Source organism: Mustela nivalis, assembly GCF_964662115.1.
Source record: "Mustela nivalis genome assembly, chromosome: 3".
In the NCBI taxonomy this organism is placed as follows: domain Eukaryota; kingdom Metazoa; phylum Chordata; class Mammalia; order Carnivora; family Mustelidae; genus Mustela; species Mustela nivalis.
In genome coordinates this window covers 161335622-161363074 of record NC_139022.1, presented here as the reverse complement: position 1 = coordinate 161363074, position 27453 = coordinate 161335622, and the positions used below count along the sequence as shown (strand labels likewise).

At 34.5% G+C, this 27453-nt stretch overlaps 1 protein-coding gene across 2 annotated transcripts in view; it reads right to left on the bottom strand.

Annotated features, from left to right (window-relative positions):
- Nucleotides 1-27453, bottom strand: part of LOC309860869 (cadherin-10) — a 175001-nt gene that overhangs the window by 33076 nt on the left and 114472 nt on the right. For both annotated transcript variants that reach the window (XM_082723309.1, XM_082723310.1), the window contains exons 3-5: nt 22342-22636; nt 20726-20845; nt 20170-20337 (exon numbers count right to left, since the gene is read on the bottom strand). In XM_082723309.1, the coding sequence (XP_082579435.1) occupies nt 20170-20337; nt 20726-20845; nt 22342-22636 (583 nt within the window). The remainder of the gene's footprint in view (nt 1-20169; nt 20338-20725; nt 20846-22341; nt 22637-27453) is intronic.

Sequence of the window (27453 nt, the reverse complement as noted above, 5' to 3'; positions counted from 1 at the left end):
CCCATCACTTTTTCTTTTCTTTTTTCTTTTGAGTACTTCCCTTAATATCTGGCATCACAAAACGCTACAGGTTCATCTTATATTTTCTTTGACCAAGCCCTAAAATCAGCAATATCTCAAAGTCCTTGCTCCATTTAATAGAAATAGAACCATAATTTTGGATATTATGTGGTATTCAAAGACATATAATAAATGGAATAAGTCTTGATTCATAATGTGAAATGCGTCAAAAAGCCAAAAGGAAGGTAACTCTTTGTATTTGAAATAAGAAACTTAATTATACCTTTTATATAAAAATAGAAATAACAGTAAGTGATAGTCTTGCAATTTGCTAATTGATCTTTGTTTTAAAAATAAAACATCTGTATCCTTCAAAAGGAATGTAGATGTTATGATTTATAATATTAGCCTTAAGCTTTTACAGCCTAAAGGAAAATCCTGTACTATAATAGAATAAAATATTTCATATTGTTATTTTAATATTGTTATAATATTAAAACTGATTTTATGGGCACCTGGGTGGCTCAGTGGGTTAAGCCGCTGCCTTCGGCTCAGGTCATGATCTCGCGTCTCGGGATCGAGTCCCGCATCTGGCTCTCTGCTCGGCAGGGAGCCTGCTTCCTCCTCTCTCTCTCTCTGCCTGCCTCTCTGCCTACTTGTGATCTCTCTCTGTCAAATAAATAAATAAAATCTTTAAAAAAAATAAATAAAACTGATTTTATAAATTCATACTTAGAAACTAGCTGTATTTTTATTTTTATTTTAACTGTTGTCTCTGAAAAGGTCTAGAATTTTATTCCACCAGCATGAAACACAACCCTCATGCCCAAATGCTGGTCACAAGAGTTTTCTATAGTATGAGCTAAATTTTCTTGGAGATTTGCTGTTCCAAATTGGAGGAATGGAAAGGAAAGTAAGATTAGGATTTCCTCAGACAGAAATTGAGATATCAGTTTAATGGGAACATAGAAAAAAACAAAAATCAACTTGTTACTACTGTCCATCATCTTGAAAATTTGATCGTCAATAATATAATAATTTAGTTGATTAAAAAACATTAAATCAGGCTTCTGGCAATGCAAACTAAGTAACTCAGTTCAACTGAAAAACAGTAACTATGGATCATAAATTGAGATAGAAATATACATTTGAAGTTATTAAAAATGTACAAGCCCCAAACTGACAGAAAATAAAAACCTACAAAAGTAAATAGAAAACTGAAGTCACCTTTTGGCCTGAGGGTATTTGCTGTTTCCATAAAATTGATCATTATTTTTATGGCCTCTTGAAGTAGGGAGGACATATATCATCCTCCAAGTCATCCACAGACTAGTTATACAACAGCGACTGGTCTCCGCAATAAAGTAAGACTCATGTTTTGCATGGAAACATGGTCTAGGCACAAACCATTCTCACAAACTTTTACATTCATACTATGGGTTCAAATGACCCTAAAGAGCTATATTTTTACAGACATAAGAACTTTCACCACTAGGGGAGACAGCTGACACCATGGCCTTCGTCAACACGAAGGGAGACGGTCATCAGGCAGTCTGCAATGACTTCAAGGAGACTCTGTGTATGGATGAAAAAAGCACTGAAATTATGCTACCTGGGAGGAACTTCTTCACTGCCTCTTGCCATCTCTTTCTTTGTCAAGTGCTTTTCAGAAAAGGGAGAGACATTAAGACAAAAGATATGTTATAGCTCCATGAAAATATTGTTGTAAATATTTGGCTCATAAAGATACAAAGGAAGGAAAATGATGGAGTTAGGTGCCCTAACATAAGAGGACAACGTATTAAATGCCTCAAATGTCTCCTGAGATACACACACACACAAATACATATAGATATACAAACATACATATGGATATATGTCTCCATATGTACTTATATGAATATTCATATTCTTAGCAAACAAATAGTTCTTTAACATTTTAATGGAATATTTTATCAATAGTCTTTACAAATAAGCTTTTGAAATTTCCTAATGAAAATTAATTCAGCCCTGTCAGAGGGTTGCTGAAATTTTTGCCTTGATTATGACAAGATTACTTCTTCAAATTAACATCATAAGTTTCTTCTCTTCTTCCTTCATGTTTCAGAATAATTCTTGAACTATAAAATATTAAGTCATACCTGCATATTAATTAAATTATTTTATTGCTAAAGACAGCTTTAACCTACATAGAAGGGTGATGACATGGAGATGTGTTTAGTTCCGAGATGTGCAGTTTATCCTGCAAAGGTCGTTCTTTAATTTCCTTCACATATGCAAAAGCTTTAGTAAAAATTCTGAGCCAGATCTTTTTGGTTTCCACAATAATCCTCAAAACACACACACACACACGCACGCGCGCACACACACACACACACACACACACAAACTGCTTCTAAAACTTTAATTTACAAGTAAATGTAGGCCAATAATTTAACAATCTTTAGTAAGGGAAATATATCTAAAATAAGACAAATGATTAACAAAGCATAAAATAAAAGGTTGTAAATCAATCTATGCCCTAATTAACAATCTCTATAAATAAAAGACAATATAGAGATAGTGAAACATATTAAAAAAAAAGAATAATTTCATATTGACAAACATAGTATCTCTAAAGAAAGAAAAGACAGATAAGCCACCAGAAAAATTAGTCAAGGATATGATCAATGAACAGTTTATAATAGAGGAAACAAGAAAGAAAAATAAAAATACACTGGATTTTAATCAAACAAATGCAAATTAAGGCCACGATGTGCTACCATTTTTATACCTACTAAGCTGGAAAAAATTAAAGCTGACAAAACCAAGTATTAAAAGTACGTGGTATAGTGGGAACTATTATGCAGAGCTGATGGGTGTAAAATTTGGTGCAATGACTTTGGGAAATGTATTAATTAGCTAGGGCTGCTTTAGCAAAGTACAAAAAAGTAGGTGGCTTAAAACAATAAGTATTTGTCTTATGGTTCTGGAGTCTAGAAGTCTGAAGTCCAGGTATCTGGCATGGCCATGCTTTCCATCATGGCTGTGGGAAGAGTCCCCATTCCCCTCTTCTAGTTTCTGGTGTTTGAGAACAATCTTTGGTGTTCATTGACTTATAAGTACATCAGTCCAGTTGCATGGCTATTTTCTGCCTGTTTGTTCACATTGTCTTTCCTGTGTGAATATTTCTATGTCTAAATTGCCTTTTTTTATAGGCACACCAGTCATATTGGATTAAAGCCCTAACCCTAAAGACCTCCTTTTAAGTTGATTACCTCTTTAAAGACCCTATTTTTATATAAAAACACATTCTGATATACTGAGATTTTACACTTAAAAATATAATTTTTAGGGACACCTAGGTGGCACAGTTGGTGCAGTGTCTGACTCTTGGTTTCAGCTCAGGTCATGACCAGGATTGTGAGATCCTGCCCTATGACCTGTATCAGGGTCCACACTCAGTAGGGAATCTGCTTGAGATTCTCTCTCTCCTTCTCCTTCTGTCCCTACCCAACTCGAGTCTCTCTCTCTCTCTCTCTCTAAAATAAATAAATAAATATTTAAAGAAAGGAAAAAATTTTTAGGGGATGCAATTCAACCCATAACAAGAAAGAGTATGGGATTACATAATGTGAAGTTAAATAGTAGCATAAACAAAATCCAGCTGTGCATATGAGAATAGTTGCAGAAATGCCATATGGAATTACTATTTGTAAAATGAAAAAAAAAAAAAGAGAGAGAGAGAGAGAGAGAGAAGAGAACCCAGATGTCAGACAGCATGAGAATAGGTAAATAAACTTAAACTTTTTACATAACACACATTCCTACATAATTCAAAAGTGAAAAGTGTGAGCTACAGTTACATGGGAAAAATACAGATGAATCTCAGATATATAATAAGTGGAAATAGGAATGTATCAGAAAATTATGAACAGTGTGATATCATTTTCATAAACCATAAACAATCAGAAAACAGTATGTTCAGTGATATATAAATGCTATATGTATATTTATAATCTCTCTATATAAACATATATATCAAACAAAATTAAATCTGAGCATCATACATGTTCATGCAATCTATTTTTAAAGTCCTTGAATGATTTAAAGTGGTACTACTTATATTGTCTTGTAGTTATTCTACACTATGTGAAAATTTAAAACAAACAAGCAAACCCATACACACCACAAATAGTCAAGTCGAACAGCACTTAAAAGTATTGGTAGTGTTCCTAGCACTTGACAAATGCAGACATCATTTTAGGATTGAACAAGCTTCACAAATTTCAACTACATATCCCAGATTTATAAATTATATATTGTATATATTACGTATTATTAAAATAACATATTATATAATAATATATCATTTTATGTCATTATATCATATATTTAAAAATATATTTGGGAATTATATATTATCCATATAATTATATAATATTTTATAAATATTAATTATATATTAAGTTGTATAGTACTTTATATTAATATAAATTAATTATAAAGTAATATAAATATTATATAGTAATAATAATATGTGTAAGTATGTGTGTATATTAAAAACAATACAAAGAAACATGAGTATCACAGGAAAACAAAAGAAAAGCACTAAAAAGTAACAACAATAAAAAATTCCGAAAGCAAGAAAGTGTAACAAATAAAATCCTGTAGTTAAATCAGATAACAAAACAATTAATGTGGACATTTTAAAGTACATTCAATGTGCCTTAAGAAGTAAAAGTGGTCATAAAAATCTTACCATATAATAACTATAAAAAGTGGCTGGGCTTTGCTGTTATAGAGCCAAATACAAGAAATAGATATTTACAATATAATAGTTGAAGTTAAAAAATAATGGATGAGCTAAACTGAAGATCATGATCATCCAAAGCGGACTTTGTGAGCAAGAGGATAAATAGAAGGACAAATACACCATTGAAAACGAAGATGTAACTGTGAGGTTGGGGAAAAAAATAAAAAAAGACATGGATTAAAATGTCAATGGACCTTACAAGGTAACCCCTGATGCTAGAAAAATATTGAGCTATGTCATCAAAATTTGATGATGAAATTATTTTGTACCTCGCCAGCCTATTAATCAAGTGTGATAACCGGATAAGGATAGTTTCAGACTCAGCAGCTTTCTCTGTCTTTGAGCTTTTCCGAAGAACCTAATGAAGAATGTATTCCAGGGAAATAAGAGGCTAAATGGAGATATGGGAATACTCGAGGACAGGACGGCTTTGTATCCAAATTACAGAAGTAAGGCGTCTGGGATAGCAGGATTGTCTGAGTTCTAAAGATTAGCCGCCCATGTTGGAATGAGAATAGAACTGCTCTAGGTGTGCAACCCTGAAGGCTGGCAAAAGGAAGCTAAATACGACAGAGCTGCTCACCGACAAATTCTGAGCAGCTGTCCTCACAGCACATTGAAAACACAAAGTTGTAGTATCTGGAAAAATACAACTTTGCTCAAGAGGATCTCTACTATTCAATAGTTGAAATTATTATATGGGAAATAAAATATCTGGCTTTGCCTGAGACACTTGAGAGCCAGTGCATGCTCTATCAAACATTTTGGCACACAAGACCAAAATTTTACATAGTTAATAGCATAGTATTTTGATATGATCATTGTGAAATTTGCAGGGATTTTTTAGACAATTAAAAAATCTATATATAGCTAGTGCTTCTGTGAAAATGCTGTTGGGACCGAAAAAAAAAGAGAGACTGAGAATGGTGGAAATAAAAAAAAATTAATAACATATTATTTAAATTTGCTAAAATAACTGATAGAGAAATGGGAAAAAAAAACACTGATTATTTACAACTGGGGGAGAATAGATTGAAATGTTGCTGAGCTTCCTTTTCACCAATGGTGAAAGGAAGTCAAAGATGATATATATAAAAATATTTCATCAAATAATACAATATTGCGTACATAATTGCAGCTTAGCCTAGATGAACTAAAAAGTAAGTTTCAAGTTGTTTTCTGTAATGATTAGCACTATAGGTAAGGAAGAATGGAAAAGGTGTCTCATTTTCCTTTTTTTCTTTTTTATCTATAAACAATATTTTGATGCAAAATATTTTTTTAAAAATTCAGTAGAAAATGTTCCTGATATTAGGGATTATCAGGTTCTGGAGAAAGGTTTCCATATCATGGATCTTCTTTTAACAAATAGAGAAAGAACAAAAGAACAAAAGGTTTTATTGTTTCATTAATTTTACTGTCACATAGATTTTACTGAGTATTGTTTCTGGGAATTTGTTCTCCCACTTTTTATTTTTAGCTTGGACATTTTTGAGATTGCTTGTATTTTTAGGCACATGCTTCGATTCTGAAAATCTGTCTGTTTTAAACTTGTCATTATAGTTCTGGTCAAGGATCCAAAATTATTTATCATTTCACTTTATTTCTTGTTGTGCAGGATTTATCTCCACCACAAAGTTTATTTCCTTTTGAGGAGAGTAGGCATTATCTGTGTTAATTTTCAGTACCTTCTGAGACTTACACAGGTAAGCAATCATGTTCCATTGATTCCTATTATCATAAACCTCAATTATATATTACATATATATGCATATATGCATATGTATATCAGTTCTTTTCCACAATAATTTGTTGGAAAAGACACACAAACAGGCACTTACACAAACATATAGAAGGTGAGTTGTGAATGTGTGTGTAACATACATGCACATACGTTTATATATTTTTTATCAAGGTGTCTTATACTTTCCAAAGAGGTCACGATAAAGATCGAGCCCATTCATCAAAATAGTATAGATTTAATTCTCTGTTAAGTAATTCGACAGCTATATTATAAAGATAGATATGTTGTGTACACACATAAAATATGCACATTCAAGATTATTTTAATTATATGGCAACTGAAGTAATTAATTTGTTCAAGAACTATTTATTCAACTGGTGGAGCATAAGGAATAACATGGAGGACATTGGGAGATGGAGAGGAGAAGTGAGTTGGAGGAAATCGGAGGGGGAGACAAACCATGAGAGACTGTGGACTCTGAGGAACAAACTGAGGGTTTTGCAGGGGAGGGGGGAGGGGGGTTGGGTGAGCCTGATGGTGGATATTACGGAGGACTCGTATAGCATGGAGCACTGGGTGTGGTGCATAAACAATGAATTTTGGAACACTAAAGAAAAAGAAATTTAAAAAAAGAACTATTTATTTAGTGCCCAACATATATAATTTGATAATGCTTTCTCTGGAATTATGTTAATGCTCATAAACCTATTTAGGGAAATTTAATTGGTCTATTTTAAAGTCAATAGACTACATTTCTATTTTTTAAATGTATGAAAGAGCTATTCATTCACATTTCCTAATTTATGTCCAAGAGTAGTATATTGAACGCAAGTATCCTAGTTTGTCAAACAAACTGAAATTACTTACTTTCACTAGAAAGAGCCTGCAAGGGTGCTTACCATGTAGGGGGAGCAGCAGGAGGGGCATCGGAAGGGAGACAGATTGTCATGCATACAGTTACAAAAGCAAAGTAGCTCCTGTCAACCATCTCACGTTTCATTTTTCCTTAAAGACATCTATTTGTATGCTCCTTATTTTTTATCTTACAGTTGATGGAGCATTAATTATGTGGTACGCTTTCCTATCAATTCCAATTTATAGTTGTTTTAAAATCATTCCCAGGTGTCAGATTGAATCATTTGCTTCTCTTTTAATGTTTAGAGCAGATAAATGCTTCTTCCTGGTGAGTATGCTCTTAGTTTGGTTATCGACTTAAACACAAAGGCAGGAATGCAAGAAGGAGCTGCCATTTCTGTATCACATAGGGGAAGTCGCATTTACAAGTACAACCTAAAAGGTAATATTGCAAAGACTTCCCAAGGACTGGGCAAAAATACACAGTAAGTGCTCTTTGAGACCATTATTGACAACCTCACACAACACCTGAATTTTCACTATTAAAGATTTCAAACAATTTCAATGTATTACTGGTTTTCTAGGATTCAAGACTAAACATTTCAGGTCACTTATTTTACCAAAATTTTGATCAATAGGACCTTTGCACTTGAATATTGAAGACACCGCAGATTTGTGTATTAGAATTAGAAATAATTGATGGCTCGATGTGAGAACCTTTGGAGGTAAGACATAGACAGGCAAAGTAAGAACTGTGACAAGGTGACATCCTTAGAAACCACAGAAGAGGTGCCAGGAAACATTAGGAGGGAGACAAGGGCAAACTCAGGGTTTTGAGCTTGGCAACAAAGAGCTGCTGTTCTGTTTTGTTGATAAAAAACAGTAAGGTTCAAAGACATATAATTTATCTTTTTCCTCTGTTCCCTGCCCTTGTTTCTATTCACATTTACATAAGAACTCTCTACATTCACAGCATTGTGATTAAAAAAAAAAGCACCACATATATGAATCAACAAAATAATTTAACATTATTTTAAGTTTTTTTATTTGCTTTGTGTGTAATCTTATTGTAACATCTCTATGCTGCAAAATAATCTCAAACAATACTTGCTTTAAGAAAAATGACACAATTATGCACGTTTATAAACCATTCCATTGTATAATGTTTAAAAGATGTTTTTTAATGAGCTTAACAGGAAGAAATTAAAAACAAGATAAAGCTCCTTGGAGGAAACTGCACAGTAGTTAAGGAAATTATGCAATGCTAAATGGGCATTTAGGAGAAAGGAGAGGAGAGCTGAAAGTCACACTGGAGACTGACAAAGGAATGAGGCTTTGCAACTGAAGGTCCTCACCAGAGGAAAGACAGAAACCTAAATTTGTGAGTGCTGGAGACGTGATCACCAACTTCGCTTTGGGCATTGAAGTTAAATTAGAGCAAAACGAGATGCTGGGTGATGTCTTAGTTTCCTGTTCATTGAGGAAAGCCACAGGACAAAGCTTTTAGAGAAGCTGCCATTGATCCCCAAAGGGTAGGAAATCCATCTTGATATATCTTGGAAACTGTCTCTAAGGTAACTGACATCTCTAGATGCGCACAATTGCAATGTATAGAAACGAGAATGTATATAGGATTTGGGGAGGTTAAGATAACCTTAAATTAGTCATTCATAAACAGATTACATTGTATCAGATACTCCCTCTGTTTGCAATGTGTTTCCCAGAAGGCATAATAAAACTCTGTAACAGCTAAACATATTTGCACAGCTAGTGCGTATCTAAGTATTTATATCTGTACCTATTAAGGGGTATTTTTCAGCTTCGCTCTGGAGGATCCAAAGGAACTTTGAATCCCGTTTTGCAAAATGCCAAGTAGCTTAGTCTAAGGCAACTTTCCATGGAATAACAGGAGAGTTTCAAGTGAATTTTTGTATACTTTCCATGCACATTATTTCTCTGAAGGATTTATATATTTCAGCACACCAAGAATACTGTGCACTGTCTATCGCCATACCACCCTGGACACGCCCGATCTCGTCTGGAATATTGTGCATTTCCCCAGTTCCGTCACTCTAAACATTGAGCTTAGCTGAGATCACACGTGTCTGTTTTCACTTGTATGTCAGGCGCCTGTACCTCAGATCCGCATTATCTCACTACTCCTAGAGATTTAAAACCTACTGTCTTTCCACAGGTATCGTAATTCAAAATGTTCAATTCAAAATGAAATCGCTCTCTCTCTTCAAACAAATTCTTCTGGTAGAAAGCTAGAAAACAGCTTTTTCCTTTGCTCTCCTCGCTCCCTCAGACCTTTTATAGACCTAATTACTAAGTCCTGTGGCTTGCCCACTTAGATAGATCTCTAATCCCTCCTCTCTCGGCATTGGTTCAGACCCTCATCCACGCTTGCTTCTGTGATCCAAGCAGTGAGCTTAATTGCTACCAGAATAATTAGCCAAAAGGAAGAACTGTGCCTGGGGCTCTCCAAAAATATTCCTTCAGATAATATGTATGGCATTTTTATTTTCATATCCATCCCTTTTCCTGATGCCAACCCTGCCTTCTCATCTCGCCATCGCCGCTGCTAACCCTGGGGTCCAGCCACACCAAATTGTACTCATTTCCCTGATAACGACCTTTTTTCTTCTTGTCCTTTCTAATGAAAATGCCCTCCCCTTTTCCATCTGGAAAACTCCTAAATAATTGTCTCTTTCCTGATCCACTTACATCTAAAGAAATCATCATTTTATGATTTAGACTGGAATTGGCAATTATAGCATGAATCTTACTGCGTCGTTCTCCAATTATGTGTGTGCACATGACATACATGAACACATACTTGTGTATATATTCTTACACTCATGCATATGTATATACACATAATCTGTATCTACTGCGAAAGCAAGAAGAGAAGTGAAGAAGACAATGGGTGTGAGAGAAACTACAATGTAACAAACAAGGGTGTGTGTGTGTGTGTGTGTGTGTGTGTGTGTGAGAGTGAAGGGAAAGAGAGAATTTGTGTCTATACAACCTTTCAAAATACAAACAATTTATGGATGAATCCTGTATCTCGTGTCCCTCTTTATTCATTTATTAATATTTCCTAGTATAGTTCCTGCTCACACTAGAGAGCTTCATTTGGTGTTTTATAAATCAAGGAATGCTTTTATAACATAATTTCTTTGTAATCTTATAAACTATAGATATTAGGGCCATGGGGAAGAATCCTACAAATATTTTGGTGGTCCCAGTAAAAACCACAGGTATATCTAACCAATATAAATTACAGAACAGTGCTTTTGAATATATTCAATTTTTTTTAGACAATAAAAAAGGGAAAAAGAAGCATTTTCAATTTCATTCCTTCTATGCTAGAGCATCTTCCTTGGGACATACCTGACTATTGCTGTAGTTGAAATACACTTGATAATTTTAAAATATGCAGATCAGCCCGAGGCCTACATTACCTTGGAATCCCCAGTGGAGGAGAGGTTGACTCTATTTACAAAGCGAAAATCAGCACTTATTAAATCAAATCTCTCTTGTACGAGGCAGGGATTATGGGGTAGTCTCACAGCTCCCTGAATGTACGGGCCTTAAATCCCTATGTATATCATGTAGACGTTTCCTTGAAAGACCTTGTCTCATGCAAACTTGTTTATTTATCTGTCCAAGGAGTAGAAGGATCCCAGCAAAAAGTCAGTCATGTGTGGTCCCCGAGTATTGCAAATACACCAATCAATAAGGGTTTCATTTCCCTGTTTGTGTAAAATGCATAGACATTTTAAGAATTTAGTATACCCTATCTAAAGTTGTCTGTATAATCTATATCTAAGTAGCAAATCATGGAATTAATGAAAAGCAAAATGCTCCAGGGAAGATAAAGAGAATCTTTGAAGTACCAACTTCTTTCTTGGTGTAGTGGTTTTTGAACCAAAGAAGCTCGATCCCCAGTCTGACTTTTATTTCCCAGTTGTAGAACTTTGAACAAGTAACTTAAGTTGATATGTTTCTGTTTGTTTTTTTTTTAAACTAATAAAATGGCATGGGCAATTATATTGTTATTATAATTACAAAAATGGGAAATTTTAATGAATTAATATTTGTATTATGTTTTATAGTGTTTAGTAAATGCTGTAATACTGTGTCTATTACTATTATTTTTACAATGCTGCTTTATTTTATTTAAATTTAGGCAAACCAGATAACCCATATTTATGTAATTTAATAGGCTAAATAAGGTTAGTGGCTAATATAGGTTATTCAGATAAAACACGCAAATATACATGTGAAATCTTCCTGTAGACTCTGAGTGATTCTGGAATTGTTTACTATTGCTTCTAAATTGGGTATAGTTATGTATAATCTTTAGATACATTTTGATGGGAATATAAAGAGATAGTATTAAAATAGTCAGAAAATTAGAGTCTCATTATGTTTATTTGCACACCCAAAGTGTCCCATTACCTATAATTTATCTTCATAGAAACTGTCCTATAAAGGGGAAAATCTGTGCTAATTTTCAGAACTAATAACCTGATGAAGGACTGATTTTTGTTACTATTCTTAACAATTCATGGCAAAAATATCATAGATAGCAATGAATTCACTTGGGATAGCTCTGGAAAATTATGTAATAGATATTATGTCAAATTCTCATATATTTGATGATTATCTACATACATAATGTCCCTAAACTTATCTTAAGAGAGTCAATGATAAATAAACACAAATAAAGCTATCACTCAGTTTGCTTGCATTTTATAAATCCCTCCCCCATAAAGTCTCAGCTTAGCTGACATTACATAAATATACAACTACTGCTCCCTCACTCCTCCCTGTCCACCTAAGCTTGGTGCAAACATGTCTGTGACTCAATACTGAGTAGAAGAGGGGCATGTTTCTATGACAGTTGGTTTTCTCAGGAGCCCATACCCACAGTTAAGATGATGAGAAAATAATCTACTCTCTCTGTCTTTCGTTTGTGATAGGATGGGAAATCATCTAAATGTGAGTAAAGAGCTGTGGTCTTGAACTGTGCCCTTGAGCCGGCTCATTTGTGGTTTGGAGCTTCTTGTCTGGATATCAGATATTTAGCTTCCTTCCTTCTTCTTGAACCCCAATAAAATATCGCTCATTAAAAAACTAGAGCCAAGACCTAGGTAGCAGCTTGCAGGATAGGACCCTGGCCATCTGCATAACTACTTTTGTAAATACTTTTTCTCTAAGCCTGGATCTTCTTGATGTCTCTTTCGTTGTTTTTAATGGATTTGAGAGTCTTATACGACAGCATTCTCTGCTCTATTAAGGCAAAGTTAGTGGGACCAGCCTGGCCTCGGCAGATCAGATATTCCTTAATCACTTACTCTGGTGGGGATGAAATTCAGTTATCATGACATTTTCCAAGAGATGCTTAAAGAAAACAAAACAGGGCACCTAGGTGGCTCAATCAGTTAAGTGTCCAACTCTTGGTTTCAGCCACAGTCATGATAGGGTCATGATCTCAGGGTCATGAGATCCTGCCTCCCCTGCCCCGGGTCAGGTTCTGCCCTCATGGGGGAGTCTCTAGAGATTGTGTCTCCCTCTCCCTCTGCTCCTCTCCCTGCTCGTTCGCCCTCCCTCTCTCTCTCTTTCTCTCTCAAATACATAAATAAATCTTTATTAATTTTTTATTTTTTAATACACAATGGAATACTATGCAGCCATCAAAAGAAATGAAATCTTGCCATTTGCGACAACATGGATGGAACTAGAGTGTATCATGCTTAGCGAAATAAGTCAAGCAGAGAAAGACAACTATCATATGATCTCCCTGATATGAGGAAGTGGTGATGCTACATGGGGGCTTAAGTGGGTACGAGAAGAATCAATGCAACAAGATGGGATTGGGAGGGAGACAAACCATAAGTGACTCTTAATCTCATAAATAAATCTTTAAAAAACAAAAAAGCCATTGGACACAAATCTCGTCCCAGTCGTCTTTGCCAAGCCCAACGGTGATCAAGTTTCAGCAACTTAATCTTTTCATAGACCTATTCCATGAAGCCTATTTTTTCCCATTTTAGGGGCAGAAGAAAGGAGATGGGACGAAAGGCACTCAACTATTCCAGCAGGATACCGGGAGCTCAGATAGCAAGTGAGGAAGTGTGACATTCTCTGTGTTAGCACGGTGACACAGCAACACTCAAGGACCTCTGAACATTTGACTGGTTGACCAGTGGGAAAAAGGCGCTCTGGAGTCCGTGTTCATGCGAGTATTTATTTGTTCTTATGAGGCAAGCACATTTGTTTTGTTGTGGCCAGGGAGGTTATAGGTCTCTCCAGGCTTAAGGTGCTTCTATTGAATCTTTGGCCACAAAAGAACAGCAGCACAGCAGCAGAGACAGGAAAATAGTAAGATCAGAAATATTAGATATACTCCTGGAGAAGGAAGAGGGAAGGGGAGGAGGTCCACTTTTATCAAGAACCTATTATATATTGCCTTTACTACTGAAGACGTTTTACATGTGTGACCTTATTTCTTAACTGCGACACTCTCAGTATTGTACAGACCTAAGGTCTAGAAAAGCTAAATTGCCTAATTTTATGCATTTTCAGTTTCTGAAATAATGTAGGACACCTTAGACAAGCCCCCCACAACACAATCCCCCCTAAAAGAGTACCCCTGCCATTCTCTAACCCCTTAACTGCTCTGTGTTCCTCACAGCACTTGCCACACCACCAGCCCTCACATTATATTCATGTCCTTATCACTTTATTGTCTATACCTTCAACCAGGAGCTCAGGTCTCTCGTTCACCATTGTAGCCTAATTCCCACTCAGGGGCTGGCGGAAAGGAGGCGTTTAGAAATTACCTACTAAGCCACCCTTAATTCAAGATGTTTTTCTAACTACTACAATATATTCTTTTTCTATTTTTTTTTTCTTATTCATCTTAGCTTCTTAAAGTATAGGCGTTATTTCTTCAATCCTTTTTCCTGCTTTTCTTTTATTCCTCAACTCAGTATCCTCCAGTTTCTTCCAAATGATTGCAACTAAAACCAATTGGGAAAGATTATCCACGATTATTCCCATTATGTAAATTCCAATAACTGCTTTCCTGTGCTCATTTAATTGGACTTCTTGGAAACAACTGTCACTTTTGTCCTTCCCATTCTATTTTTCTGTGGGATTTTTCGCATTAAGTTACAAAATATATAAAAATGAAAAATACAGAAAAGCAAACATGAAAACCATCTTCTATTTCATCATCAAAAAATCTCCACAAACACGTTGAAGCATTTATCTTTTTTTTTTTTCCCCGAGCAGAATATGCACTTTCATAAATTGGAAATTTGCTGATTTCCAACTTTGTGAATTTTTCTTGCCCTCTCTTTATGGCATTCAGTAGTTTTAAGAAAATAATTAAATCAAAAGGTAAGTTCTCCAAGGGCTCTCAGCCAGTTAAGCATCTGATTCTTGGTTTAGGCTTAGATCATAATCTTGGGGTCCTGGGATCGAGCCTCACATTGGGCTCTACAGTCAATGTGGAGTTTGCTTGAGGTTCTTTCTTTTCCTCTGCTCCTCCCCCTGCCTGTGCTCTCTCTCTCTCCCTCCCTAAAATAAACAAACCTTTTGAAAAAAGAGAGGTTAAAAAAAACCCTCCAGAAAACCTTCCACTGTAAATGATGCACTCAGACCCTCGCCCCCCTATTTGGATAAGTGCTGCTCTTGTGTTCACCTATTGCATTCTCTGCAAGCTTCCTTTATCACTCATGATTTTCTATTGAAATATTCTCTCCCGTTAGACAATAAGCCAGTCATAATCAGGAATCAAGACATTAATCTTGATGTGCTTAGGTGCAAACACAGTGCTTACCAGTAGAAGGTAAGCAATAGATTTTTTTCTTTACTTACTGTTTTAAAAATAAATTATGTCACTTGAACTAATCCAGGACTATGAAACAATGTCAACAAAGGTATTTTTTTGAGAGTGAAAAATACAGGTTAGTATCTAGAGCAAAACAGCAGAAAATGCTTTTGGGACTTCAGTTTTCAGGTGTTCCCTAAGCTTCTAACGCATTGTCTCTCTTTTGGAATCATACTAAAGGTGGGTGCCCATGTTATATTAACATCAACTGTCCATTCACCTCTAAAAGCACAAAACCGTAATGATAACTTCATCAGGCAGTCCTGACCTAAGTTTGTTAATACCAGTAAAAATCTACTATTATCAAAGTCCCCGTGAGTATAGAGCTCTTCAATCTAATCCCCACCAACCTCCTGTTGTTTGGAGGTTCAGCCAAAACGTCTTTGGTTCTTGATATTCATCGCTCAAATCTTATCTTAGCGTTTCTCACATGCCATTACCTCTACTTGGTGAATTTTCCCATCTCTTTCTATGGCTGGGTCTATTTCATCTTGCCATGTTTGGATAAAATATTACCTCTTGAAAAGACCTTCCCTTTTTCTTCCCTTGGCAGACACAGGTTCGTCTTTTTATCCATGACTGAACCAAGACCTTGTATGTACATATTGCTTTTACTTATATCTGATCTGCCTCCCCTACTGTAATGAAAGGTCATAGTGACAAAAACCAGGAATTTCGTTTCTTTTTTGGGGGGGGGGAATTCATATATCTCATTTTTATAATAGGGTTTGGTACAAGCATGTTTTTAATAAATATTTTTAGGTAAATGAATTCATGATTTCACTTGAACAGATCCTCATGTAACATATCAAAGTTTCCCAACCACAGCACTATTGACATTTTGGGCCAAGTTATTCTTTCTCATGTGAATTGTGGGGATGTTTAGTAGCATTCCTATCTTCTACCCAGTGGATGTTAGGAGTAGTCACTAGTTGAGACAAGCAAAAATGTCTCAAGACATTGCTAAATGTTCTCTGGGTGGCAAAATTGTCCCTGACTGAAAATGACTGCTTATAGAGCTAGACAATAAAATAATGTTAACAATGAAGCAAGACATCTGAGTTTCCACCTCTAGCTGTTGTTTCAATTGACTGAGATTTTTATCTTCCACAGATGAGCATTCTGGGAAATGTTGAATTTGGATCAGCCAATCTACATGGAAACTTAAGTTCTGAGGCTACTTTTATAATATTGACTAACAAGAGTAATAGAGCAGCACTTGCACAAATCAACATTACTGAACCCATAAACACACTAGTGCCAGCCACTGAGCCAAGTGCTTCATAGATGTCAAGTGGTTTAGTCTTACACTGTTCCATGGAGTGTGCACTGCTATCCAGGTTTACTGAATGGCATTGAAAAGCAGAGGGTTCAATTGAACTGACCAATGCGAGAAAGCTACTAAGTGAAGAGGACAGCACTGGAACTCATGCAGAATGACCCCACCGTCTGCTCTGTCAATGTCCTATCATATGGCCGCCACTAGTCAAGCTACTCACCCTCGTGAAGCTATTGACAGGAAATGGGGGTAGTCTGAACTGAGACTTGATCCAACTAGAAAATACTTGATGTCAGTGGGTATTTCAAAGATTTACGGGGAATAAAAGGTTATTAAAATGTCCTAATAGGTGTCATATTGATATGTAGAAAGGACAATATTGCTAAAGAAAATATATGGTTAAAATACATATCTTCTGCTTCTTTTAACTTTTTTATATGGCTGATAAAAAATAATAATTACATACGTGGCACGCACTTTTTTGGTTTACATTGTATTTCTATTAGGCAGCACTGGTTTGTTGTCCTTATCATTTCCACTCTGAATCTCCTTCACCTTTTCCATATGTTGGGTATAATAATAATAATAATAATAATAACAACAAGGAGTCTATATAGGTTAGTACTGAGTTCTCAATGTTATCCTGCATATGGTCTTCATAAACTGTGGAACTCTCTCCAGACACTGTTTTATTTATTTATTTTTTATTTTTTTAAGATTTCATTTATTTATTTGACAGAGAGAGATCACAAGTAGGCAGAGAGGCAGGCAGAGAGAGAGAGAGAGAGAGAGAGGAGGAAGTAGGCTCTCCGCCGAGCAGACAGCCCGATGCAGGACTCGATCCCAGGACCCTGATATCGTGACCTGAGCTGAAGGCAAAGGCATAACCCACTGAGTCACCCGGGTGTCCTGGTTTTTTAATAAAATGATTAGAAATTAAAAACTAGTTCTCTGGATGTTAGACTACCAGGTAACATTCTAATTGTGATGAGTGAGTGTTCCCAATAGTAAGGTATGGATGCAAATATTCATAGCAGAAAAGATAATTGAGAAAATAAAAATCCACAAATTATATTTCTGTCTATAATTAAAAAATAATGAGACAAGATACAAGGTACTCTAAAATCCTTCTGAATGTACCGTACTGGACATCTGGAGTTGGACATGGATTTCAACCCACTTCTTTCATTACTTATAGTTTGGCCTTAACATCTATAGCCTTGGTTTCCTCATTTCCAAAATGGAGATAACACCGAGCTGAATGAGTTATTGGGATTAAATACAATAGGTCAATAAATAACTTGGTACAATGTCTCCCAAAAAATGTTATTCAGAAAATAGGTTATGTTGCTGCTTCCTTTTATTATCATTATATTACTATTATTATTATTATTATTACCAGAGCTACGACTATTATAATTATGTCAGGGCTTGTGTAATGTTCCTATCATCTATCAATCATAAATTCTGAGTTCACAAAAGTAAAGGAAATAATTTTGAAATGAATTAATAAAAGTATTATAGTATATGAAATAATATATAATTCATTTTCATTGGACATTATTATTTTTTAAATATTTAATTTTTGCTTTTAATTCGAGTTATTAATTTGCTTAATTGGATGAGCCATTTTTAGATAAGCTGCATTTTTGATATATGGGTATATATGTTCCTGAGCATTTAAAATATAATACTGCTCTTAATGGTCATTTATTATTGACAAAGTACTTTTTTGAGAAAAACCTTTGATTATTGTGAATAATGAGATTAATTGGTTATGGTTCATTCTCCTGGTAATAAATTCATGCTAAGAGGTGGTCAGAAATATACGCACAATGTTAAATTTGAATTTTAATGCAACTAAGCATGAGATTTATTAGTCTTGAGATTAATCCTAGTCTTGAGATTTATTCTAAAAGAACTATTAAGGATTATTATTGGTTTTCTTTTCCCTGCCCACGCTACAGGTAATCTGGAGCTATAATCTGGTTATTTGAAAAGAGCATGAATGAATACTCTTCTCTGTGTTTTGGGGCCAACCACCAAAATAGAAGACCTAATGGACATATAACTTAATATCTAACAAAAGGATCATCACAAATAATAAGCAAAAAATTAGTGTGCTCAAAAACATTCCATATGAATTTTATAATTTATCTACACACATGATTTTAAACAATTCAATTGAAATTATTATTATTAATTATTAATTAATTACACTTAATTATTAATTATTAATTATTGAAATTAGATAAAAATAGCATAGAAGAGAGGTAAAATGCTTTTAAACAGTCAAAATAACCCTAATTTCTTCTGCTTTGTAGTCTTTAGTATAAAAATATAAATATCACAAAAAAGCTACATTTTAGTATGATATCACAAAAGTATTTAAGCTAAAACCAAACTAAAATTAAAGGATCAATTTAGAAGTTAATACACAGCAAATGTTAAAACTTAAAGACTTATAACCTATTACAGCCTTTATATTATGCTACATTTCTAACAACATAAAATTCTGCCCTGAAGTGTAGGACCTTTCAGGTTAGTAGGAAATTGTGATTCTTGGGAGTGAGAGATCCTCTACTCCCAAGGATCTGAGATCCAACATCACCTTCTCTGGTTGCATATCTACCAAATTTGTATAAAAAGGGAGAATAAATACATATATTATATGGTCAGAAGCTAATGGTTCTTAAATATTGTTGATCTCTAAGGGGTGCCTGGGTGGCTCAGTGGGTTAATGCCTCTGCCTTCAGCTCAGGTCATGATCCCGGGGTCCTGGGATCAAGCCCTGCATCAGGCTTTCTGCTCAGCAGCAGTCTGCTTTCCTTTCTCTCTGCCTACCTCTCTGCCTAATTGTGATCTCTGTCTGTCAAATAAATAAAATCTTAAAAAAAAAAATTGTTGATCTCCATTGAGAATTTGAAGGGTTCATTTTATAACAAAAATAGATCTAAATAGAAAACAGTAACACTGAATAGATTCAGTGTTTTATAACTAAATATGTCAGGAATACAAAATGTTTCAATATTTAAAAAAAAAAAATGTCTTAGTATCATTACCATTCCAAACACAGAAATAGTAACTTCAAGTCTGACCCACTGATATTAAATACAAGTCTGATTAGTTTGTTAAGTTCTCGCTTATATAGCCATTTCTGGCCGAGTCTTCATATTATGACAAATTAGACATTTTATTGAAAAATTTTACCCTCAGGTTAGACTCTTTCTTATTAAATTCTAAGCAGAAATAAACACATTCATAGTAGAAGTATGGCTTTGTTAAAAAACAACAACAACAACAACACATTATTTCCTTTTACTAACTAGAAGAAATAGTTCTTGGATTACAGTCATAGATGCGGGTTTTGTGATCACAGATCCCCTGCTTCCAAATGAAATATGTCTGAAATGTTTAATTTTTATATTTTAGTAACATATGCTGAATTCATCAGCATATACACTTTTCCTTCACATTTGTAGCCCATTTTCAATGCTTTTAAAATTAAATGATTGACAATTGCTTTTTACTTTCTCTTCTCAGTTCAAAGCTTTTGCCCTGTGGAAAGACCATGAAAGGCAGCTTACTCTGGAGGAAGCGAGGCGGATTGTCATTTACATCTGTCAGTGTGATGTTCACCGTGGTAGTCCCCGATAAACCTCCCATCTGGCCGCCCATATCTTTGGCCTGGATTACCACTTGATATTGCTCCCTGTTTTCTCTGTTCATGTTTGGTAAAGCAGTCCTGATGATACCTTGAAGAAAATATAAAGAACTTTTGTTATCATCATTAAAATCTCAGCTAGTAGCTGACTAAGACCACAAATTATTGCAAACGTGGTTCAATGTAAATATTTTACCCTTTGTGTGTGTGTGTGTGTGTGTGTGTGTGTGTTTTCTATTACCTGAAGAGGGCCATAGGTACTATATAGTGACCTAAACCCATAGATTAAGAAACATAAAAACAGGTATATTTTCATCACCTCAATCATTCAACTTCGAATTCTTAAATCTTTAATTGTGGCATCATCACTCTTCAGTAAGCATTACAGTTGATGTTTTGTTCTTATTTTCCCACGTTTTTTTCTACTTATAAAGATCATAAAGATTTAAATTAACAAACACTGATTCATGGTTCCTGACCTGTTTCAGGCTCCACAGAGAAATATGGCTGCCCTTGAAGGATGCTGTAAATGACTCTGGCGCTGTTCCCATAGGAAGGGTCATCGGCATCTGTAGCTGTGACTTGCACCACAGAAGTACCTGAAGTATCCAAACTCAGCTTAGTTCTGCACAGTACCAGAAGGAGGAGCAAAAGCACTGGTTTTCATGGAAGACTCAAATGATTTTGGCTTTAATAATGACCTCTTAAAGAAATATTTATGTATAACTGACATGAAAATCATGTTTATACTGTTATTACAGGAAAACTGTGAATTCAGCTACAGAGTTAGCCAACAGGTATATTTTCATGCATGCATGGATAATGCTACAATATATCAGATTATAATAAATGCAGTTACTTTACAAATGCTAAGGTTTGATATTTAAATTCATTTTCACATAATAGATTTGTTTAGTGTAAAGGGCATATCTGATCACAAGGGAGTAGGTGTGCTCCTCTTTCCTCCTCTCCACTAATTAACTATAAAAATAATTAACATCTGCTCTAGAATACAATTTTATGAATAGATTAAATTCTAAATTTAGAAACAATCCAAGATGATCCCAAGTTTCATGAACTATTAAAAGCTATTTAATAAAGTTCAAGAAATATAAAAGGGCTTTACAATAAAGCAATTGCCAAAGTCCTTGGGATTTAGTGAAGTAAATATTAAATAATAATCCCAGAACAATGCTTTTGAGAAATGCAGAGTTGAAAATGTGCTGCTGCAACTGTTAAAAGTATCAGAATTATTTCATCAGTTTATATGACCTCTCCCACATTTGAGAAATAAATCTATTCTACTAAGTCTAAATATACGTCTCTAAAAAAATGTTATCATTGTTTCCTGATATTTACTCTTTTTGCCAATCTCTATTTAATAAAAAAAAAGCAGTCTGAACTTTTTTTGCTTACAAATACAACTTTCATTTATTTCCAATAAAAAAGAAAATTCCATTATCTTGAATGTTATACTCACAGGTTTTTCACGCCTTCTGTTTTACAGATTCTACAACCTAATTTTTTAAATTCTGTATCAGTATGTGATTGTGGAATTTCAACTGGGTTATTTGAATAACAGATTTATATCAGCAGAGTTTTATATATAACGATTATAATTAAAAGATGTTTCAAAATACTTAATATGAAAGAATCAGATAATCTAATCAATTCCACCTTTTGTATTATCTAGATAACAAATTCTTTAGATAAATTATAACTAGGCTATGGATGCAAAGACTCTACAACTATAGTGTTCTGAATGTTTGTATTTGAGGTCAGATTTTCATACAGCTGCTATACAAATCTCTGTGACAAAGATATATTTCCATAGTTTTTTTACTGAAGTTCAGTGATATTTTCTTGGGTTTTTGAGGGAAGTATCTACTTATTTGTAGAGACTTACAAGTCCATAGCATGTAAGAGATTATTAATCTTTTTTTCTGACTCGTTTTCTACATGAGGAAATTAAGTAAGTACTTTTGGAGGGAATCAAAGGAAATTTCAATTGACTGATTATAGTATTTTAAGAATTTCCTGATAATCATTTTTTATACTTTTGGGATACCATGATAAAGTTTATAAATGAACTTACCCACAACGGACATTTCTGGAACACTAGCTGTATAAATTTCTTCTGGGAATGTAGGCTCATTGTCATTGATATCATGGATTTTGATCACAAACTCAGACTCTGGTTCTACTGGTCTCAAAGTTCTTCTGTTAATAGCTTGTGCACGCAGAGTATAAAAGGCCTTTTCTTCCCTATCAATTCTTCTTGTGGCATGAATGTCACCTGTTTTTTCATCAATAATAAAAAGAGTACCTGCTCCATCTCCAGATAAAATATATTTGAGTGATCCATCTCCTTTATCTTGGTCTGAATGAAGCTAGGGGAAATAAAAAAAAAAGCACATCCATGATAATGTCTAAAGATACATAATGCTGAAAGAATTCAAAGTCTCTCGTGTCCCATCACTGAATAAGGGGGTCAGTTATCTTAGTTCCTGAAATGAGAGTTGAATCAGTATGAACACACTCATCCATATATCTTAAACAATGAGACTAGCATCTCACATATCAGTATGATTTTTACTCTAAATGGGAAAAAGTAATAAAAATAAACACAGTTCCCTTCTTTGCTTTGCTTGGTAAATAACCATTTTCATAGGCAATTAACTCCTGACAAAGACGTATGTCATCAGTCTTGACATGCTTGTGTAAACATTTCTTCTCTCATCTCTTTCGGTGAGTGAAAAATTCTTTTACTTTCATATTTTGAGGAAATTCTAATAAACTTGTTATTGCATTTCCATTGGAGAATTAGTGATGTCTTAGCTGTAAGACAGGCAAAGTTGTAAGAGACATAGCTCCTATGTTAAAAACACTGTGTATTAATTTTTGGTTCACACGGGCACACACACACCACAAAAAAGATGGCCCCACAGATAAATCTGGGACTCAGGGAAAGAGTACAAAGAGATGTCTATCTTTTAAAATTATAAATCAAATTAATAAATTCTACAATAAAATGTGCTTTATATAGGCTCCTATTTAACCTTGTGAAGTCTAACTTCTTAATAACCTTAAGCAAGTTTTGTATAGGAAAAAGGAAATGCAAAGCATGTCGATTTCTTGCCCTTTGCCTATGCCCATAAGACTAATCTTCCAGCATTCACTCTTCATGTCAAAAAGTTTTACAAGCATTCATGTGGATACCTCAGCCCAGTGTGCAAATGCTACCCAGGATTCCATGTTTTCATGGACAAATTCTATCTATGTTGTATTTTAACAGATGTTCACTAGGCCTGCCCCCAGGATTAAGGATGTATATAGCAGTGGGTATGTCTGGCCTTTGGGCGAATGACGTGTAGGAGAGAGCCTCCTTGGACCTAAAAGTAAGCTCAGGGATGTCTGGGCAGGGAATAATGGGTCCCAAGTAACTTGGGTATGATCTGGAAATTGATGTGTAGATTCCAGACTTGGATATCCCCTGCACTCCATGGAATTCTTACCCTGAACAGTGGGGATTAGCTGTTGGAGCGACAGAGCAGGGCTTTGTAACATACAAAGATTGTAAGTTTTTCTTTAATTGTACCACCCAACCAATAAACATTTTCTATGTTGGGATCATAGTTTAATTATTTGCAATAAGAGATTACGTCTTTAAAATTTTGGGTTTTTTAGATCAGGTAAGACATATGAAAACAATGTGTAGATTTTCTAAACTTCTGTAAGGCATTTATTTTAAGTTAGACATCAATGAAAACTTTTTTTAAAGAATTCATGTAAAATGTTCATAAATCAGAATGGGCACATTGATGTATAATTAAAAATTAAAAATTGAAGACAATATCCTTCAATTATACAAAAAAATACAGAATAAGATATTCATCTAAATAAGGTTTGGTGTTTTGCTTTAGATTATTTACATCAAAAGACATTTTCATCTAATTGCATATAGAATTTAAAACTGATTACTTTCTATTTAATACAGAATCTTACTTCTTTATTTAAAATTTCTTTTTTTTTTTTTTGAAGCTTATGGCGGTGAACTTGGCTGTGGAAACATTTTTACATGAACATGAAGTTGTTTAAAATAAATACATGTTAGAAACACACAACTATGACTAAGATGTTGTATTATTAGTTATTGTTGGGTCTATAAAACCAGTCTACTCTTTAGTTAATGGTTTTTAATACTTAGCATGAAGCCATCCAATTTGGATCAAACTCAATTTTTCTGATTTCTGGACAAATAACTCATTATTACAAATATAATGAGGGGCAAAAAAAAAAAAAAAACACCCCACTGGATATGTTCTTTAAAGAAAAACAGAAGTCAGGTAACAAGTAGCTTTTTACTGCATGTTTAGCTATTCATAAACAACAAGATCGGGTTGAGAAACTGCAGAACTCTCTGCTTTTAGCTTAAAAGTGCTCAGAAGAAACATATGACTGTGTTGTCCAGGGAACCACGTTTAAAAAGTCACAAGATTGATGCTTTTTAGTTATTGAAAATACACATAGTTGCCAGGAAACTTTCCAATTACATGAATGTGCCACCGTGGCAATTTTCCAAATAGCAAATATAAGCACTGCATATTTCTTATTCTGTCTGGGAATCAAAATAATTCAAGAAAAGATTATTGATATTATCAATCATTTGATCAGATAACTGTGGTTTGTAGTAAACAGTCATGACTTTTATTGTCTATTCATTCAACAATTTTAATTGAGAAATGTGTGTTTATTCTCATAAGAATCAAGTACTTCTAAAAGTAAATCAACAATTCCATTCCTCTGCTATGGAAAATTCAAGTGCTGTGTGTAATAGAAATTCACAGGACATCTCTAAAGCTAGCTCACAGCAGAATGTGCGGCTTTCCTACAGTGCATAACACTTAAACTACCAGATAAAGAATATGTAGAGGTTTAGACTTGGGAAATTTTGGCATTTTACAACTCATACAGAGCACTAGATGGATACAGAATGTAGATCTGGAGTGGGGAAGGATACAGAGAAAGATGGGAACCATGAAGACCAGTTCTGCTATTCTAAACAGTTAGACATACAAATTAAAAAATCGCTAGAAGGTGAGATCTAATTATGATAAAGTTTAGTTTTGAAATATGAATCACAGCAGGATTTTTACCTTCACTTATACACAGCAAGAGAACCTCGTGTCTTATAATTGTGGAAGTTTCCATGGGATTAGAAAGTTGCACATGGGGGAACGAAATCAGAGAGATGAGGGTTAAAATCTGGGCTGTGGGGAACCAGAAATGAGTGTTAAGGAGGGCCACGTGTTATGATGAGCGCTAGGTGTTCTAGGCCAAGAAATGAAAGGATTTCTACTTCCTTATAATTAAGGGAAACAAATGAGACCTACACGTTTATAAGTTTTGGTCTTGAAAATGAGTGTTGGGTGTTGTATGCAAATAAAGAATCATGGAGCACTACATCAAAAACAAAAACTGTATATTGACTAACATAACATAATAAAAAAAGGGGGGGCCACACGTATAATGCATTTTTCTTAAACCATTAGAGCTTGCGTAAAATTTAAAACAAAACAAAACAAAACAAATGTATCTTCCTTTCTCACAGAGCACTAATACTAGAATAAGGGACCCAAATGACCACATTTGGGGGCTTACCATTGGCCTGTGTTTATTAAAATATTATTTAAATAAACATGTTTGGGAACTGGACAGATAAAGAAACTGCAACAGATATTTACTATGAGGCAAAGAGATGTATTTCTAGACCCCCGAAACCTGGGGGGTTGAAACTGTGGTTGAAACCATCCCAAGACAAAAGCTAACTCATAGCAGGTATGCTGATGATACTGATTTCTCTTTTTTTTTTTTCTTCTTCTTCTTTCTTTTAAATTAAATTAAATTTATTTATTTAACAAAGAGATCACAAGTAGGCAGAGAGGCAGGCAGAGAGAGAGGAGGAAACAGGCTCCCCACTGAGCAGAGAGCCTGACAGGGGGCTCAATCCCAGGACCCTGGGATCATGACCTGAGCTGAAGGCAGAGGATGACCCCACCAAGCCACCCAGGCGCCCCATGATACTGATTTCTTAAGTTACAGAACAAGACCACTGGATAAAATTCTTGAATTCTATTCTCCAGCTTAAGTGTTCTCTCTTCTCTTAACTTGCTCTTTATTATTTTAATTATCTCTTCTTTTGTATCTTTTTCCCACCCTTACTCTGGTACAATGTCTGTGCTCCTCATTCCTTATATGCATGATAAAATTTTATTTCACTTCTGACTCATTTACTAAGTAAGTAAAGATCAGACCAGGGTTAGTTAGTCCTTCTAATAATTGCTTTCTCATTACTCTTCTCTCTCTCTCTCTTTAAATTTGGGTGTTAGGTACCAATACTTGGATTTATTAATCCTTAATTGAACAATACAGGTTGTTTATGTTACCGAGAAATATGATTACGGATCATGTGCCAAGTATTTTACAGCATCCAATTTGAAATAACTTTTATATTGATTTGACCTTGTGCTATTTTATTATGTGAGACATTAAGTTTTCTTTAAACAGAGAAAAAAATGTCAGAATATTGTGGCTTTAGTTCCTCAATAACACCTGTTCTCCAGTGTGAAACATTTGTGCCACAAATCTTTAAGAAGAATTTTATGTTAATACTGACCTTTTCTTTCTTGAGGAAAGCCTATTAAAAATTCACAACCTGCTGTGTTCCTTGTAAATTCACAAGCAGATAAAGGACATGGCAAGATACATGACAATTAATGAAAATAGAACAACTTGGTCCTGTGCTGCAGATTTAAAAGTCATTCTCCTATTATTTAACTTTTCTATTTAGTTGTGGTTAATTATATAACCCATTTGCTTGTAGTGAGTAGCTTGCTTAATAATTAAAACTAAATAACCCATTGATTTTAAAGAAATGCTTGAACCACAAATTACTTAATGAAAGCCTGTTAATTTTGAGTGTGACAAATTTCTGATAAATTTACATTTCATGTAAAGTGTCATCTTAAGGTATTTGTCCAAAACAAAGTTTGTGACCTAATCGGGGTCTCACAGCTTATCTAGTTTAAGGTCACCTTTTTTTTTTTTTTTTTAAGATGAAAAAACCGAGATACGGTCAGCTTTGTTTTTTTTGTTTGTTTGTTTTATGACACAAAAGTTAAATTAAAATTATACCTCAGGACAGCTC